The sequence below is a fragment of the Halichoeres trimaculatus genome, unplaced genomic scaffold, assembly GCF_033239565.1.
Source record: "Halichoeres trimaculatus isolate MK-OKI-2021-1 unplaced genomic scaffold, fHalTri1.1 fHalTri1_scaffold_2, whole genome shotgun sequence".
NCBI lineage: Eukaryota > Metazoa > Chordata > Actinopteri > Labriformes > Labridae > Halichoeres > Halichoeres trimaculatus.
In genome coordinates this window covers 26,024,145-26,042,099 of record NW_027437180.1, presented here as the reverse complement: position 1 = coordinate 26,042,099, position 17,955 = coordinate 26,024,145, and the positions used below count along the sequence as shown (strand labels likewise).

At 40.6% G+C, this 17,955-nt stretch overlaps 2 protein-coding genes across 2 annotated transcripts; one reads left to right on the top strand and one right to left on the bottom strand.

The window, feature by feature from the left end:
- Positions 1–497: 497 nt before the first annotated feature.
- On the bottom strand, positions 498–9,388 carry usp38 (ubiquitin specific peptidase 38). The gene is made up of 11 exons (XM_074663650.1): positions 9,235–9,388; positions 7,471–8,161; positions 5,852–5,987; positions 5,531–5,660; positions 5,307–5,408; positions 4,761–4,919; positions 4,476–4,669; positions 4,295–4,388; positions 4,088–4,194; positions 2,561–3,899; positions 498–1,987 (listed from the first exon to the last, which is right to left on the bottom strand). Exons 2-11 carry the CDS (start codon positions 8,150–8,152, stop codon positions 1,820–1,822), a joined length of 3,111 nt encoding a protein of 1,036 aa, XP_074519751.1. The 5' UTR covers positions 8,153–8,161; positions 9,235–9,388; the 3' UTR covers positions 498–1,819.
- A 1,306-nt stretch (positions 9,389–10,694) lies between these two features.
- Positions 10,695–17,902, top strand: smarca5 (SNF2 related chromatin remodeling ATPase 5). Its single transcript, XM_074663126.1, has 24 exons — positions 10,695–10,998; positions 11,966–12,091; positions 12,184–12,350; positions 12,435–12,535; positions 12,623–12,723; positions 12,830–13,009; positions 13,183–13,338; positions 13,439–13,570; positions 13,683–13,751; positions 13,861–13,970; positions 14,072–14,298; positions 14,456–14,577; positions 14,683–14,835; positions 14,916–15,048; positions 15,151–15,299; positions 15,402–15,524; positions 15,620–15,727; positions 15,847–15,960; positions 16,081–16,203; positions 16,294–16,426; positions 16,519–16,637; positions 16,770–16,982; positions 17,078–17,188; positions 17,457–17,902. The coding sequence occupies exons 1-24, from the start codon at positions 10,927–10,929 to the stop codon at positions 17,520–17,522; spliced, it is 3,108 nt and encodes a 1,035-aa protein (XP_074519227.1). The 5' UTR covers positions 10,695–10,926; the 3' UTR covers positions 17,523–17,902.
- The last annotated feature ends 53 nt before the right edge of the window (positions 17,903–17,955 follow it).

Below are 17,955 nucleotides of genomic sequence, written 5' to 3'. Positions count from 1 at the left end.
CATTCTCTACAGGAAAGAAAAGTCAACAAAAGTGGGGAGAAAAGTGAAATGGTTTTGTTGATTAATAATTTAAGCTCATTGATTTCTTTCCCAAATGCCATTTGAAAGCTTTAGAGCTACCGCATGGTTCTGTCCTTATTTGTTGCTGATTAGAAAAAAGACAGTTTTGCAAGTAATTTGATCACGTTATATTATAGCTGTCATTTGTTACCTCACCCATGGGTAAATCATGTGACATTAAGTTCCTTGTTGTGTTTTTTACTTACTGGTGGTCAGTACTTGCTTCCATTTATGAAAAATTGCTTTGCAATTGGAGCAGAAATGGAGATATTATATGTGCTTGTTTTTGATTTTGTGTCTATTTGTAGTCTGTGGATTTTACTTATGAAGCAACTGTGAACAAATCTGTATTTTTCTAAAAAAAAAATCAAATAACTAATAAAATGAAAGTAGGATTTTTTTTTAGTTGAAGTCTTCAAGTTTGCAGGAGTCTGCTGATACTGAGTTTTATTTTCAGTTGAAAGTATATGATACAAAGTATTAGGTATTTTTGGACTGAACCAAGCTCTCAGTCATATATCTGCACATGAAACTCAGAAAATGTTAAAACGTGACATAGAAGTTGGCAGAGACCCAAGATACATTTTGTGTATAAGCTGGGTTTCGAGTGTTCAAAATAAATTCAGGTTGTTCAAAATAACTAGCATATTAGTCCATTTTAATCATTTAAATTACTGTGTTCACCATCACATTTGCCTTTATGTTAGCTGTTTTTGTGTAAAAAGTAATCAGATTTTACTCATTGTGAGTGAAAGTGTCGTCATTATGAAAATTAGCACTGAACCCCTGTTGTACCCATAAAAATCCCTCTTCAAAAATCTGTATCTAATAAAAAAGGCACAGAAAATCCGCATGAACACAAAAGTCTACCTAAGTGATAAGTTTAGAAGAACACTTTGAAATATGCAGTTCAACAGTAAACTGCTCTCATATATAATGAGACAAGTAGTTTGTAAGTAAGTTAGTTTCCATGATACATCAGAACGATATCTGAAGTCAATAGTTACATTTATTGCATGGAATAAGAAACCTATAAAACACCACAGCACACATCAGAAAAGATCAAGATATAGTGAAAATCAGACCCCACAGCTCAGGAGGAAAAGCTGCATGCAATTCAGAAAAGTAAACAAAAGTTGAGCCGTGTATTCAGATCTCTGACAAATCAACAAGTCTCTTTATGTTACAGATGAATGCTATTTTTCCTGTACTGTGCACTGCACATGCATATGTTTGCATATGTTTTTTATGTGTGTATGTAAGTATGTGTGTGTGTATGTATGTATTTCTGTGAGGTAATATTATAAACACTCTGAAAAACCAGATGATATAGACATAATCAGATCTTCACAATCAATCAATGCATGGAAAAATAAATGGATATTTATTACATGAAATCATTTCCAGTCTTATGTCTTTAACGTTTGAAAGAGATCTCCTGCTCCAATAACTACCATGAAAATCTGAGGATTTATTAAAGATTTCTTTGTTGATAAGATATTGAAAATAATTAAATATGTAACAGTGACTGCAAAGGTGGTTTCAAGTCAGAGCTGAAAATCAAATCCTGTAACCAGAAGTAGTGTGAGTGTGTTTGTTCTGTGTGTTTGTATGTGAGTATGAGTGTGTTCCAATTTTATCAGTGCCTTTTTTGGAGGTTATTACACCTGTGCTGTTTGACAGTTCAGCTTCTGTTTGATCAGTTCAGGTCTCTCCCTGTGACAGTTCATCTGAGTTTCCTGCTGCTTGTTTTTCTCTCTCAGAAGACCAGTCTGCTGATGGTATTGAAGCCCCCTCCCCCTCCCCCTCCTCCACCAGATGGGCCACAGCTCCCTGGTGGGTTATTGTCATCTGAACCGTTGGGCCTGAATGAGCAGGAGGATGAAGGGGCCTGGAGAGCCTGGGTCCGAGCATTGAGCTCCTGCTCCTGTTGACACATTGGAGGAGTAAAAATATTTTAAAATTAATACTAATCCAAAGTTTGAACAGGACAAAGACAAAAACACATCTCTGAACAATGAAATTCCAGAGAAGTTATTTAGCATTTCCAGTGGCTACATGTGTAGTCTGTTAAAATGATACAGCCCCCTCTAGAGGTGATTCACTTAAAAGGAAAGTCAACCCAACACAGCACGGTCCAGTGACTTGTGAAATTACACCTCCCATCTCATAACAGGACACTTCAGATTTTCCTTGAAGTTTAGTCACAAAAAAAAGAAATTCAATACTCTGCAGGCTCTTAGTTATCTGTGAGAGTAATGCCACTTTTCCCTCGGCTTCTATGCGACTGAGTGAATCTACGACAGTTCTCAACCTTTATAATAACACCACACTTATAGAGGTTAGTGGCAATGACATCATGTAAAAAAAACAACTCAGAATAAATGACTTAACACTCAGTGTGGTGCTAGTCATGTCATGTGTTGTTTGAATATGTTGGTGTATTTTATAGAGACTGATTATTTAATGACTGTGTATGGGAAAAGCACGTTTTGTTCACCTGTAAATACAGCTTGTTGTCCTTGATGATAGCATCCAGGAGTTCTTTCTGCAGTGGAGGCTCCGTAGTCACTCTCATTCCATTTGCTGCAAGTCCTCCATTCTGGCTCTGTCCTTGTACCTCCTGTTTTCTGTACATGAGCACATACGCTGTGTCCTTAGGGAAGCGGTTGGTAATGTTTTGCACTGATTGGAAGGATGAGAATGTCACTCTGCTATCATTGAACAGCAGCCAATCCTTTGCCTCCTGGGTGGAAAGTTTGTCTCCTTGTTCAGGTGAAATTGAGAGAGCTGAGCAGGTGGAGAGGCTGCACTCAGCCTGTCCGTTCCCCAGATCCTCCTTGAGGCCTAACTGATTGGCTGAATGCTGCGTTCCATCTGCTCCATTTATGTTACGGCCGTAAGAGTAGTAGTGGCCGCTCTCTGAGGAAATCCCAGAATGCATCACCACTGAGCTGAGGACGTAGGGCACAGACTGGACCAACATCTCTTCCTCTCTGTTTATCAGTTCGTCTCCATCTATCCTCTCCTTCTCTTCTTCTTCCTCCTTCTGAGATGGTTTTAGCTTCTTGGCCAGATTCTCACTGCTCTCAGGGGAGTCAACTTGCAGAGGAGAAGAGGTAGAAGAGGAACATTGTGTATGCATTGAAAGGGAGTGCACAGGAACCCTCATGAGGGTAGGGATGGTGACATTGTCGAGAATCTTTCTGCGGACATGACATTTGGCATCATATGAGAATCGAAGCAGGGTGAGGATCAAGTATTCAGGTGCTGACACCAGTTTCATTGTCCTCTCAGCTCGTTGCAGGGAGTCACACTTCTCACAGAAATACGCATTATCTTCATCCAGGATCTCTGGAGCCAGGAAATAGTTTACCAGGTCAGGCACAGATAGTGGAGGCCCATTTGCCACTGGCACAAAACTGGTGTTGCTTGTGGGGGTTTTAGCTGAGCCTGGCTCTGGAGTTTCACTGCCACCATTGACGGATCCTTGACAGAGGACTTTAGGCTCCTCTGAGGGTCCTATAGGTTGAGGGCTGTCCTGAGAGGTGGCAGAAGGACAGAAGGCTAAAGATAGATCTGTGAAACGCTCTTCTTTCTCTGAGATGCTGTTACACTGCATACAGCGGATCCCCGTGATCAGATTCCCACCAAACATTCTTTCTATCAAAGTCCTCCCATCATCCACAGGTTTAGTTTCTACTGGAGACAAAGATGACTCTTCAGTGTCCTCTGCACAGGTCTGAACTGTGGGCTCTTTGCAGTTTGTATCAACAGGGTTGGAGACCTTTGGCTTAGCTGATTCAAGGACTTGAAGTGTTTTCTCCTCTTCATGTAACCTTAAGATCCAAAGACAGAAAGAGATCCAAAATTACAGCAGAAAATATAGCAGCTGATTTCAATTTGTGTCTCTACTATGGATGTGCTGCACTGGCTCTTTCAAAGATGTCTTACAATTTCAAAGAGCAAAGAAAAGCACAATAGAAAGAGGGATTTGTCGACCCACTAACTCGGAGTGATGCCGTACCTGTCGAGAAGAAATCTGAGGTACTCTGAACAGTCCTGCTGAGAGCCGGCATTGAACCAAGGAGGCCGAGATGAATCCAAGAAACTTCTGGGAGCGTATGCTGCCCTCTGCAGGAAACAGGCACGCACCACATGCACATGTTGCTTAATAATTGATCCATCTGAAATAGTCTTGAATAAGAATTTTGACATATTTGAGAACACTGACCTGAGTGTGCGCGAGGAAAGCAAAGAGGAGCTGCAGCTTTTTCATTAAGGTGTTGGAGCCGTTCAGGTTTAATGATAAAACATGCCGCCTGAAACTGAGAGACAGAAAAATAATAATCAGTCTGTTCCAGTACAAGTACAAAAACAGAACAAGTGTGAAGAGAAGAGTGGTTATAACTTACTCTGTGGCCATGAAGAGGGTCTGAATGATGCTGTTCATGTAGCACGTGTTCCCCAGGTTGACCAGGCCAGTCTTGCCAGTCTCAGACTTCACAACCTGCCTCAGAAGACCTGAGGCAAATGAGTTAGACTGGGAGGTCCAGGCACTTTGATTCAACACCACCTTGATCTTTTCCTCTCCAGGTTTGGGAAGATCCTGTGACAATGACAATTTGAATTTTCATAAAGTTTTGAGATGAGACATAAAGAAGAAACATTCAAAGTATCAAGTCCTACTCTTTCCTTACCTTAATTGTCTCTAAGATGTGGTCATAGAGGTCAGGAAAGCCAGAGTACTGATACATCATACAGTGTATGAGCTCAGTGAACTGCAGCAAGAACGCTTTACTGGTAGGGAGACCATCTGTCCTCAAAGACTGGACCAGATGCACTACATGTGGAACAACCTGGGACAGTGAGAGGCAAAGATGGGGGGAAAAGTTAAGACCACTGTGATGCTGCAAACATTGGATGGTATTCCAGAGATTAAAGCACATATCTGCAGCAAGGTCAGCCAGAGGGCAGCTGAACACCGGAAACCCCGCAGAGTATTTCTGAAACTGTTCATGTTTTCAGATACTAATGAAATTGGCCAACTCAAGGGCCATTTCTCCACATTTAAGTGCTTCACACATCATTAGTGGGAGTGCGGTGCTCAGCCTGGGGTATTGGGAAGAGAAGTCTGTGCAGCTTTGAAGTAATTTAAGCCAGAAGAAGAAGAAGAAAAATGAGAAAACCAATAAAGTGGCCATATGAGAGGGAAATGGGCTGTGAGAAGAGAGGAGATCCCTTACCAAATGGAAGGCCTCGGGAGAGTGCTGGAAACTCAGCAGCATATGTGAGAGGACAGTGAGCGCCCCCTGCCGCACGATGGGGTACCACAGGCGACTGAATACCTGTGGGTTGTTAAAAGTGAACCTCATTTTTATGGATACATTAATTGTGTGTCAGACTTGGGTAAAGTACCCTCATAGTTAGGGATCATTAGTGATCAGAATGAGACATTTTCAATACAAACCAGTTCAATCTTGAGCAGAGTGACATCTATGAGGATGGTGAACTTCTGAACTGCTGCTAATCCTTTCAGAAGAGCAATGACCCACGTATCAACATGTTGAGCCAAAGGCCAAGAGAGCCAGTCGATCATCCTAGAAATAAATAAAAAACGTAATTAAAATGCAATAATATTCTAAGCTTATGGCAAACACAGAGTTACAGGATGTATGAAAGCTGCCCAACTTCTGGAAGCTTGTGAACACAAGTCCCTATCTGTCATAACACGTTGATGAAATTTACACAATACAGTAGTCAACTTAAATGACTTAAAGTGTAAAGTCACCTGCAGAGAGCTTTCGTCATGCTTGCATCTTTGACATTTTGGTCTGTAGTGAGACTCTTGATGAGCACTGTGATCATCTGGACAGGGATGTGCTGGACTAAGCTGGCCAGAGCGATAGATGGGTCGAAGGAGGGGTCTGCAGAAAATAACTCAGAGTTAAAAAAAAAAAAGGTACAAGACCAATTTTGCAAATTACAACTTCTAAGAGTTAGTATTTATTTTCTGGTTCTTACAGCATAATAAATTGCAAGTAGTTCCTTGTGTTTTAAAGCATCTGTCAAGGCCTCTGAAAATCAGTTCAAGTTGAATGTCTAAATCAAGCTAAACAGCAGCACATCAGAAGCGTGGTGCACCTGAACAAACCCTCACTGAAACAGAAGCAGAATGGCCTTTAACCCAAAACAGCTCTGCTGCTTACATTCTTCACTGACACATGCTGTCTGTTGCAGTTCAATTGAAAATGCTGCTCATTGTTTGTTTATTGTGTTCTGCTGTACAGCTCAGTGACTCATAACAGTGCACAGCAGGATGAGGACACCTTTTAAAATTACCATCCATAAAAGACTTCAGTTTTTATTACAGAGTGAATGAAAAAATTAAAATTTTCTTTTTCCATAAAATGATTTTAAAATTTGCCTTCAAAGACTATTTGCTCCTTGAATCAGCTAATTTTAAGGTAATCGTAAATTGTTTGAACAAATGCATAAAATTAAGCCAATACCCCCAACATAAAAAATAAGACTGCAGATTAAAGCCCTCTTTGATAAGCATTCAGCCAACAATTATACAACTGAGGTGAAAATGATTACCCCCCCTATAAAATGTTAAGTCTTTTCTCAAAAATTTCCTAAGTGCCGTAACACAGATCAATGAATTTGTAATGTAACTTTTCCAAACAACTTAATTTTATTTTGGATGCTTACATTGTTTTCCTTTTCACAGAGAAACTAAATTATTTCACAAACACTACCAGAGTCAAAATCATTAGCCCTCTTAAGAACTGACCTTTGCCTTGACCCAAAGCACAAACCACTGCTGTGCGATCATGTGCATTAACTTTGTACTGCCTACAAGCTTGTAAACAATCGATCAAGTTCAAACTGAGGGTTGTACACACACCGTATAAAAACCTCATTAAGGCTTTGAGCTGTCCCTTGACAAACCATTGTGCCAAAAAACTTAAGAAATCAGTCCTTGCTTGAAAGAAAGAATTGTTGATGCCCAAAAAGCAAGAGGATAAGGTTATCACAGTGTTTCTAAATGTCAAGAAGTGGAGTGAGAAGTACCATTAAGAAATTTGAAGAGAACCACACAGTACAGAAAAGTGTGTGATGATGTGTGTATGACCAGGATGACCACTAGTTGGTTCCTGCTCATCCTCAAAAACTTAGATCTAACTGCCAAGATTTGTACAAGAAGGAGTATGAGCCATGGGATCCTGCAGCCAAATGGAAGTTCATGTTTTATTACCATAAGTAATTAAAAAATGTGAAAATTTAAAATCTTTCAAGGACAAGTGCCCTAACTTCTATAAAAACAAACATTGATAAAAATTTAGTTTTATAATAATAAAAATACAATTAAAGATTCATTTATAAGGTAGAAAAGAGAAGTTTTACCTGTGGAAGAGATAATGGCAAAGACTTCTTGCAGAGAAGGAAGCAGCGTGGCTGGATCAGCTTTCCAGATATTCTGCAGCAGTGTGCTGACCCTGGTCACCTGGCCTACGTACTCTCTCAGCTCCCGCTCCTGGCTGGCAAAGCAGTGGAAGTAACTGATTGTCCTCACCAGCTGCTGGCAAAACAAAACCCCTGACTTGTCTCTTGGGATGCACTGCACAAAGTCTGACAGTAAAGTGTTCAGGCGGGCACAGAGAGCAGGCTCCGGACGCTCACACACCATCCTTAGAACCTCCACCTGGATCACGCTGAAGATCTCCAGCACTGAGGGGCAGCTGATGAGCAGCCGCAAGCAGCAGTGAATGTAGTCTATAATAGCTGGGTCTTTGCGGTCTAGCTGTCCATAGCCCTGCTGAAGAAGACTGAGGACAAAATCTTTACTGAAGAAACGCTCAAACTCCGGGCGGTGGTAGCGGGCATATGCCTCTAAAACCTGCAGGCCAATCTGCTTCTGGAAAGCATCTTCACCAAGCAGAATGAGGCGGGTCGTGAGAACAAACAGTGACTGGCACTGCTCCTCAGTCACCTCTTTCTCTGCTGCTTCCACAACTTTCTTCACAATGGCCCTCTTCACAGGAACAGAGTGATCGGAGCTCACAAGTCCCTCTAAAATCTTGTCCATGATGGCAAACTGTTGAAGTGAAATGAAGAGCAATGTGGTCACACACACACAAACTAAAAATACAATATTTTGCATTTTTGTATTAGTTAAATTAAACATTTCAAAAGTGCCCCATACAACCCTTAAACTACTTTGATGCCCAGAGGATATTTTGCTGGCCAGCTGTAACACTCAAACAATACTGTGGGGTATTGTTACAGAGAAGTTGTTAACCCATTGAAAAGTCATAAAATTTAAACTGATGAAGAAAAAAAAAGCTCAATGCAGGACCAAGGTTTGAGTAATTAACAAGAAATAAGGACAGCTTATCCAAACAATTTAAAAGCCAGAATTGACGAATTATTACAGTTAAAAAACTAAGCTTCTCTGTTGATTTTCAGTAAATAAGCTTTATGATTTTTCCTCAGAGCACTATTTAGCATTTAAAATGTATTTTTGGATTATTTATCGTAATTCAATTCATCAGTACATAAGCGATTCTACAGTTTTCTCACTCAAAATTAAAAAAACAAACAACAATAAAAAAAGAAAACACACACCAATACTAAGCTATAAACTACTTATATTTATCAAACAATTTTTTCTAAGAAATCAAGACAGAAATAAATGGACGAAATAAAGGGTTTTCGGCGGTGTCACAGCCCTTCACAGGTGTAATGTAATCAGTTATCAAACACTGGTCCATTTATTACAACAAATACGGTCGAGCCATAATGTTATTCTAATCCCTCGCTTGCGTGCTGTCTCGTTTGTTTTGTATTCAACTCTCTGTTCCAGGAAAACTGACGTTTGGCTCTCGATGTTCGTTGTTGTTGCTAACTAGCTTAGGCTAACTGTACCGGTAGATAACATTGTTGATTACCACTCAGCAATTTGGATCGAATGATTAATACAACTTAACATTAAGAGCCAGTTATCTTCCCGCATAACAACGGGTGTCACTATCATAGGAATACAACAAAAACATATGAACAAAGCGACTAAACAGGCCTGTCGTTAGCTAGACAATGTTGGGTTCCTCTGACTTAGCATAAATAACGCTGTGTAATAGCGCCTTGAAGCAAGTTCTTAACTATGCTTACCCCTATTACGCATGTCAACAATGTCCCATGAAAATATCCTCAGTTGTTGGCATATGTTACACCTTTATGGACTGATGAAGCCGTATTATTTTGGTTTATTTGATCGTTCACTATCAGCTGATTAACCGTTCACAAACGTCATTCCAATGGACAGAGGTCGGTAGGACCCGTATGGAAAGCTATTTTCGTCTTCACATTGCCTGCTGAACTGTTGATTAATTTTAGTGATTAAAACAAAGTTCATCACACAAACAATGGTTTGGAACTTTTGAATAAAACTATTCAATTGATTTTATTTTTAAAAAATTATTTTAGGAGGGTTTTGGGTTACTCTTGATGATTTGCTGCATTCAAATACTGCTCGTTCAACTCCGATTTGAGATTTCAAAAGTCAAAGCAGACTCATTGAAAGGTAATTTTGAACGAATATACATTTGTCTTATCACTGAAGATAATACTTAAGAGCAATCATATTGGATACAACAGGGATTCACTTGAATTCTTACTTTCGTACATAATTCAACAATTTACCTTGGATATATGGTCATAGAGAAATTAATCTATATATAAACAAATGCATAAAACATGTTTCATGCATGCACAAACTGATCTGTTAATGCCTACAAAATAATTATGCACAGTATGACTCACTTCACAGCTGATGCACTGATTTAAACATTACTTGTTAGCTTGCATGTTTGTCTGATAAATACACAAGTTGACAATGAGGTTTGAATTAGTAAAACCAAAGAGCTCTGACTCGTCCATTAAACTTTCAGGGTCTAAGGTGCAGAAAAATCACAAGAATTCATACAGATATTAATCACCAATATTCGTTTGAGCCACAATGACTATGTGTTTATATTCTTGCTAATATTTTGAGGAGGTCTGATATAATCTGTCTAATTCTCAACCCAAGTTCATAAAGATTGGGAGAAACTTCACTGAACATCTAGAAAAGGGGAAAATAACTAACTTTGTAATCACTAACTGTAAATACAACACTATACTTCCAATATTGTTTGAAAATATGTGATGTTGATTCTGTAAATTGTGACTCCTTTTTTTCTTTCAATAGTCCTTCAAAGAACCTGCTTTTCCTGCTTGAAATCAATACTATGAAGTTTGCAGTTCGACCATCAGTCCAGTCTTGGACTTAAAGTACTGTTCTGTCATAATTTACTTTTTTTTTCTGGAATGGTATGAACTCTGGCTACGCATTATTGTTCTGTATGTGGTGGTGTGTATAACGTTTTAGACCTTTCCTCTTGTTCTATTTGTTGTGAACTGAAGTTTTACACAAATTTTAAAAAAGTAATTCCAGCCTTAATTCACACAAAGTAAAACTTAACAAATCCAATGAACATGTTTTCTTTGCGCAATTGCATCTGTACAATTAGTTAACTTAGAACGTCATCGTCACTTTTCCCACAGTCCTTGAAACTAACATGACCAAGTCTCGCGATAACCCGGGTGAGGTAGGTGCTGAGAACGCGGGTGCTCGACGAAAAAAGCCTTGCTAGCGCGAACGTGCTGCCTGTGACCAACCGGTGTGTCTTTCATTATAAACAACGGGATAGTTCTCTTTCACGGCGAGGAAGTTCGGAGTATCCCAAACGGCTCTTGCTCAGAACCAATCAAGGCACTAAATAACGTATAATATATCAGAACCGAAGAGGAAAACCTTTAATAATGTCCGAAAGCGAAACCTGCGTAGAACAGCGGGAAGAGCAGACTGAACTTGATGAAGCCGGGGGAGCTGAGGTAAGACGCTTTAACATGGGCATTGTCCTCTCCTGGTGGGACTTACGTTTTTAACAGACTTCCACTGCCTTACAGTGTAATCCACCGGGCCCCTGACAACAGGTTTGTCAGTCTTTGGTGGCGGACGTTTACTTGAGCGGTGTTACTGTGGGGGTGGCAAAGCTAGTTAGCTAGTGGCTAGCTTACAACAACAGCAGCTTGGTCTCCTCCACTCGGGACTGAAGCTAACGTAACAGCACAGAGCAGCGACAAGGCCAGCCCGTTTCATAAGCGCTCATACTACTAGCTTAGCCCCACTAGCTTCCCGTTGAAGATGAGAATTAAAGCCCCAATGTCCCTTTTGTTTGAAGCAAACCTATCTTCTCTCCCTTAGAGTTTCTTTTAAACATTTCGGCTGTTGTAAAATCTCGTGAGAAGAAGTACCGAGTAGCAGCCCGCTCAACTGTCCCATCTGCGTCTTTGTTTTCAGAGGGACAGTGCGGCGGTTATAGTTTTTCCCTAACTGAGCAGGGGATGGCGATGCCGCAGCGGCACTTGGTATCGTTTTGAAACATTGATTTAAACCGTTGGAGGCTGTGTGTTATATGGTGAAAGGTTCTTGAAATAAGTGACGAACTGGTGAAACAAGTTTTATTAACTCCACGTGAGAAAGGTGTCACCAAAACAAATGGCTGCTATTTGAAATTAGTGTGGAAAAATGAGCAGATTGCAAATAGCAGCTGAAATGTTGGTGAGTTCCAGCATCAAAGATAATATCATAATTAGTCCATTATTTTGACACATTTGCTATTTAGTTGTAAATGCTCACTGTAAAGACACCATACTCTGTTATCTCTTCCACCTGCTCCAAGGAGCATCCCAGAGCGAGTCTGCCACTTCTTCTTCTTGTACTTGTTTGCTGCTGGTGTAGAAAATCAGAAGATGGCTCCTAAACATGACCATTCTCTACTTGATGTTTGTTCTATAGGAAAAGTCTGATTCTTCAGATGCTGGAAAAGAATCTTCCTCAGATACTGGGCCTGATGGACAAGATGCATCCTCCTCATCATCATCCCAGACTAAAGATTCTGCTCCTGGCTATGAGGAGAAAGTGGTATGTACTCTTCTTTTCTGTCAAAGTTAAATTTCTAAACTGTTATAGTCTTGGATGAATAAGTTAACAATAGTATAATCCTGTGCACACAGCAAACAGACCGGACCAACAGATTTGAGTACCTGCTCAAGCAAACAGAGCTGTTTGCCCACTTTATCCAACCAGCCGCTCAGAAGACCCCCACCTCACCCCTGAAGATGAAGCCAGGACGCCCTCGCATCAAGAAAGACGAAAAACAGAACCTGTTGTCTGCTGGAGAGTAAGTACACGTCCAAAGAACAAATCAATTTACCTTGTGTGTTTGCTTTCACTTTGATTTTGACTTTTTTTTCCTGTTTGACAGCAACCGCCATCGTCGCACAGAGCAAGAGGAGGATGAAGAACTTCTGAACGAGAGTACCAAGACAACCAACATCTGCACCCGCTTTGATGACTCTCCCTCCTGTAAGCAGGGGCATTTTTTCATCTAATATTTCTGCTGAACGTGATGAGCATATATTGTAATCGTAACTTTTCTTGTCTGTCATCTAGACGTCAAAACAGGAAAAATGAGAGACTATCAGGTCCGCGGTCTGAACTGGCTCATTTCTCTGTATGAAAACGGCATCAACGGCATCCTTGCTGATGAGATGGTTTGTGTTTTCTTTAAATCAGAATTGTTAGAGCTACATTTTGAAACATCTAATTGAAATGTTACTTTACAATGACCTGTCTTACACCTTTGTTGCTGTTTTTCAGGGTCTGGGGAAGACTCTGCAAACCATTGCCCTTCTAGGATACATGAAGCATTACAGAAACATCCCTGGTCCCCACATGGTGCTGGTGCCCAAGTCCACCCTCTACAACTGGATGAACGAGTTTAAGAGATGGGTGCCTTCACTGCGAGCTGTCTGCCTGATAGGAGACAGAGAACAGAGGGTAGGCTAAGCCATATTGTTCAGATCTCAACTGGGCTTAGTGACTCAATGGTGTAAATGTCTATATTTAGGGTCCAAGGTGTAGAGAAAAGTCAGTCGCCCTTTACAATAAATGTTCTGAGGTTGTGAATTTAAGAAAAACAAACGGTATGACTTTGTATTTTTTGCTTTCAGACTGCTCTGATCAGAGATGTGTTGCTGCCTGGGGAGTGGGATGTTTGTGTCACATCGTATGAAATGCTCATCATTGAAAAAGCAGTGTTCAAGAAGTTCAACTGGAGATACCTGGTCATCGATGAAGCCCACAGGATCAAGAATGAAAAATCTAAGGTTAGACAGCTAATGTTTTAGAATGGATGTCATACTCTGTTTTAAAAAGACAATTTTACTGACGTCTTGATTTGCAGAGTAAAGATTTTTTTATATCTAGCTTTCAGAAATTGTGCGAGAATTTAAGACCACCAATCGTTTGCTGCTGACCGGAACACCCCTGCAGAACAACCTGCACGAACTGTGGGCTCTGCTGAATTTCCTTCTCCCTGACGTCTTTAACTCATCAGAAGTAAGAAATGGCAAAGACACACAACGCACTTCACTAAACTATCCTCTCATTTAGACCACAGTTAATCTTAAATGATTCTGGTTGGACTAATTCATTTTTTTTTTCAACGTAGGACTTTGACTCCTGGTTCGACACAAACAACTGTCTGGGCGATCAGAAGTTGGTCGAACGTCTTCACACAGTAAGTATTTCTTTCTCTTTTTTTTCTTTCTGCTGAAATGTTTTGATTTTAAGATGCATTAGTCTAATTTGGCTTGAAGCACAGTTTTGATCTGCTGTTTTCCTTATAGGTTCTGCGTCCCTTCTTGCTTCGGCGTATTAAAGCCGATGTAGAAAAGACCCTGCTTCCCAAAAAAGAGATCAAGATGTATGTTGGCCTGAGCAAGATGCAGAGAGAGTGGTGAGCACCCTTTAGTAACCCTTGCATGCTTATGATTCTTTACCCTTGTTGTTGTACACAGTTCAAATGTCACTGGTGTGTAACGTGTTATAATTGAACAGGTACACAAAGATTCTGATGAAGGACATTGACATCCTGAACTCAGCGGGCAAGATGGACAAAATGCGTCTGCTGAACGTTCTCATGCAGCTGAGGAAATGCTGCAACCACCCATATCTGTTTGACGGAGCTGAGCCGGGTCCCCCCTACACCACTGACCTCCACCTGGTGGTGAACAGTGGTAAGATGGTGGTGCTGGACAAGCTGCTACCCAAGATGAAGGAGCAAGGTAAGTAGAGTTAACCATTGGAATTTTTTCTTTCCAATCGGCAGCATTGACATCAAAATGAGAGACTAAGGTCTTATCCATACACAGTTTTATCTGAAGCCACCGTTAGAAAAGACTTTTTATTTTGATTAACCTGACCATGTCTTCTGCTTTCCAGGTTCTCGGGTGCTCATCTTCAGTCAGATGACCAGGGTGCTGGACATCTTGGAAGACTACTGTATGTGGAGGAATTATGGCTACTGTCGTCTGGATGGCCAGACACCGCATGAGGAGAGACAGGTGAGATACTTGTTTGGGAGGACAAGACCAACCATTGACTTTTCTTTGTCAAAGATTCAATGTGTCTAAAAAGGTACTCTTAATTTCTTGATTGTGTGTTTACAGATCTCCATCAATGCATACAATGAACCGAACAGCTCTAAGTTCATCTTCATGTTAAGTACCAGAGCTGGAGGTCTTGGAATCAACTTGGCTACTGCTGATGTGGTCATCCTTTACGACTCTGACTGGAATCCCCAAGTGGACCTTCAGGCCATGGTTAGTACATTAAAAAAACTAGTGTTTGTGTTGTGTCACTTCAGCTGTTAGTAGCTAAATCTGAATAACCTTTCACTCAGGACCGAGCCCACAGGATTGGTCAGCAGAAGCAGGTCCGTGTGTTCCGCTTCATCACTGAAAACACGGTAGAGGAGAGGATTGTGGAGAGGGCTGAGATGAAACTGCGCCTGGACTCGATTGTGATCCAGCAAGGTATCTAATCATTCCTGACATTATAGAGAATGTTAAAATTTTTCATTTCAGAAGATATCAAAAGTAGCTGAAAGTCGTGGCTGTCTCCTATTTGTTTAACAGGAAGACTTGTGGATCCAAGTGCAAACAAACTCGGCAAGGATGAAATGCTGTCCATCATCCGCCATGGTGCCACACATGTGTTCGCGTCCAAAGAAAGTGAGATCACAGACGATGACATAGATGCAATCCTGGAGAGAGGAGAAAGAAAGGTGAGTCTGATGCACTGGTTTACTAAAAGTCTTTGGATCAATAAATTTGATTAGATTGTCCAAGTGATAAAAAAAATCTGCTCTTTTCTTTTCTTTTGTTAGACCATGGAGATGAAGGAAAAGCTGTCGTCACTGGGCGAGAGCTCTCTGAGAAATTTTACCATGGACACGGAAAACAGCAGCGTGTACACTTTCGAAGGGGAAGATTACAGAGAGAAGAAAAAGGTGAACATCAGCGTTTTCTCCCAATATTTGACCGCTATATTCAAAAACTATAAAGAATTAAGCCTTACCTTACTGCATCTCTTTTCTTCACTCAGGTCATAACAAACTGGATCGAGCCACCCAAAAGAGAAAGGAAAGCCAATTATGCAGTGGATGCCTACTTCAGAGAAGCTCTGCGTGTCAGTGAGCCCAAAGCACCCAAGGTAAGGGCAGTTCACTTCCCTAACACTCTCTGGATAAAAAGCATCATTGTAAGAGAATGTGTAACCTTAGATGGAAAAATTGACAAGTAGTTTAATATGTTTGTTTGTCCATCTCCCAGGCTCCTCGTCCTCCCAAGCAGCCAAACGTTCAGGACTTCCAGTTTTTCCCTCCTCGTCTTTTTGAGCTTCTTGAAAAGGAAATTTTGTTCTACAGGAAAACCATCGGCTACAAGGTATAAAGAAGTTGTTGTTTTTTTTAAATAAAAAGAATAAATCATGTTTTTCCACCCATCCTTGGATTTGGAAGTGCACTAGGAATATATCATAGTTAACATCTGGTTTTGCATCTTCAGGTTCCCCGTAATCCAGACATGCCGAATGCAGCCCAGGTCCAGAAAGAAGAGCAGGCAAAGATTGATGAAGCAGAGGCTCTCACAGAGGAAGAACTGGAGGAGAAGGAGAACCTGCTGCAACAAGTACAGCTTATTCCCGATTAACACAGTCTAATTAAAATCAGTCTCATGTTAAATTTAGATTGTGTAACTTTAACACTGTCTTTATCACAGGGATTCACTATCTGGAACAAACGTGACTTTAACCAGTTCATAAAAGCCAATGAGAAGTGGGGAAGAGATGATATTGAGAACATTGCCAGAGAGGTTGAGGGGAAAACTCCAGAAGAAGTCATGGAGTACTCTGGTAGGTACTAGATATTTAACCTTCTTTCAAGAGGTAAACCCAAACTTTGATGACTTTGTGTATTGAGTGGATTCTGTTTGGTTCTTTTTCAGCTGTGTTCTGGGAGCGCTGCAATGAGCTGCAGGACATTGAGAAGATCATGGCTCAGATAGAGAGAGGAGAGGCCAGGATCCAGAGAAGGATCAGCATCAAGAAAGCACTTGACTCAAAGGTAACCTGCCTGTCAGAAAATTTAAGCAATCCTAATTAGCTTTATTTCATTAAGCTCCATGCTGAATACTTTATTGTGCTCATCCTTTTATTATCTCATCACATTAATGATTTGTCTCTCATCTGTGCACAGATTGGTCGCTACAAGGCTCCCTTCCACCAGCTCCGTATCTCCTATGGCACCAACAAAGGAAAGAACTACACAGAAGAGGAGGACCGCTTCCTCATCTGTATGCTCCACAAACTCGGCTTCGACAAGGAGAGCGTGTACGACGAGCTGCGCCAGTGCATCCGCAACTCTCCTCAGTTCCGTTTTGACTGGTTCCTCAAATCCAGGACTGCTATGGTAACGTAAAGCCTGAGGATGTTTATTTTTCTCCCGTTTTTATTTTCTAAAATTGCTCAAAATCCAAGTTTTGTTTGGTATGTATGTGTGTGTAGGAGCTCCAGAGACGATGCAACACACTGATTACACTGATAGAGAGAGAGAACATGGAGCTGGAGGAGAGGGAGAAGGCTGAGAAGAAGAAACGAGGCCCTAAGACTGGCTCAGTAAGTCGAAATTCGACTCCTTTTTCTCACTCTGAAAAATCAGTTGTTTTTTTTTATAATTGTGCAAACCTGCTTTCTGTTTCCGCGTCTGCACATGTTGATCTGAACTTTGATAAAATAAATCGCTGTATAATATGAACAAACCTGTCCAGAAACTTTTGGCACTTGATGGTTTTGATAGAAACATATTTATTAGAAGAGCAAATGTATATTGACTTTTTTGTCACTTCTTGTGAGTTTTCTCATGATCACTGTTTCCACTCCCCAGGCCCAGAAACGAAAGTCAGACGGAAACCAAGATGGTCGTGGAAGAAGGAAAAAGCTCAAGTTGTGAAGCTGTTGATGACTTGAATCTCCTGCATAGAGAGAGCTGCTTCCAGCTCTGGTAGGCTTAGTCCTAGTGTCTGTGTTTGTTTTCCAGGCTGTGATAATGTACTGTTTAAAACCCTCTGATGGACTGATCTCATCGTTTTAGGTCTTAGGAAGGGCCTCTTTACAAGCCTGCCTTGTTGTCACTTACCTAAAAGCGCTGCAGCTGTGCTGGTTTAGTTTGTTTGCTAGTGTTTTTTCTTTTTTTTTACTAGTAACAAATCTAAATAAATGTATTTATGCCTGTTGGTTGTATTACATTCCATTGCTCTATACAATGTGTACCCTTTTTTATTTTGAGGAAAACTTTGTTCTTTTATCTTCCTATGTGAAGTAGAATATGTCTTTTGAACATAAATAAACTTCCCCTTTTTTTTAAAAAAAAAAAAAAGTGTGTA

Coding starts and splice junctions, on each gene's coding strand:
- usp38 (XM_074663650.1), bottom strand. CDS start 8,152: ATGGACAAGATTTTAGAGGGACTTGTGAGCTCCGATCACTCTGTTCCT. Junction 5,409..5,530: donor CTCTGCTCAAGATTGAACTG/GTTTGTATTGAA, acceptor AACAACCCACAG/GTATTCAGTCGCCTGTGGTA. Junction 4,670..4,760: donor ACATCTTAGAGACAATTAAG/GTAAGGAAAGAG, acceptor TCATTGTCACAG/GATCTTCCCAAACCTGGAGA.
- smarca5 (XM_074663126.1), top strand. CDS start 10,927: ATGTCCGAAAGCGAAACCTGCGTAGAACAGCGGGAAGAGCAGACTGAA. Junction 13,010..13,182: donor TAGGAGACAGAGAACAGAGG/GTAGGCTAAGCC, acceptor TTTTGCTTTCAG/ACTGCTCTGATCAGAGATGT. Junction 14,836..14,915: donor AAGTGGACCTTCAGGCCATG/GTTAGTACATTA, acceptor CCTTTCACTCAG/GACCGAGCCCACAGGATTGG.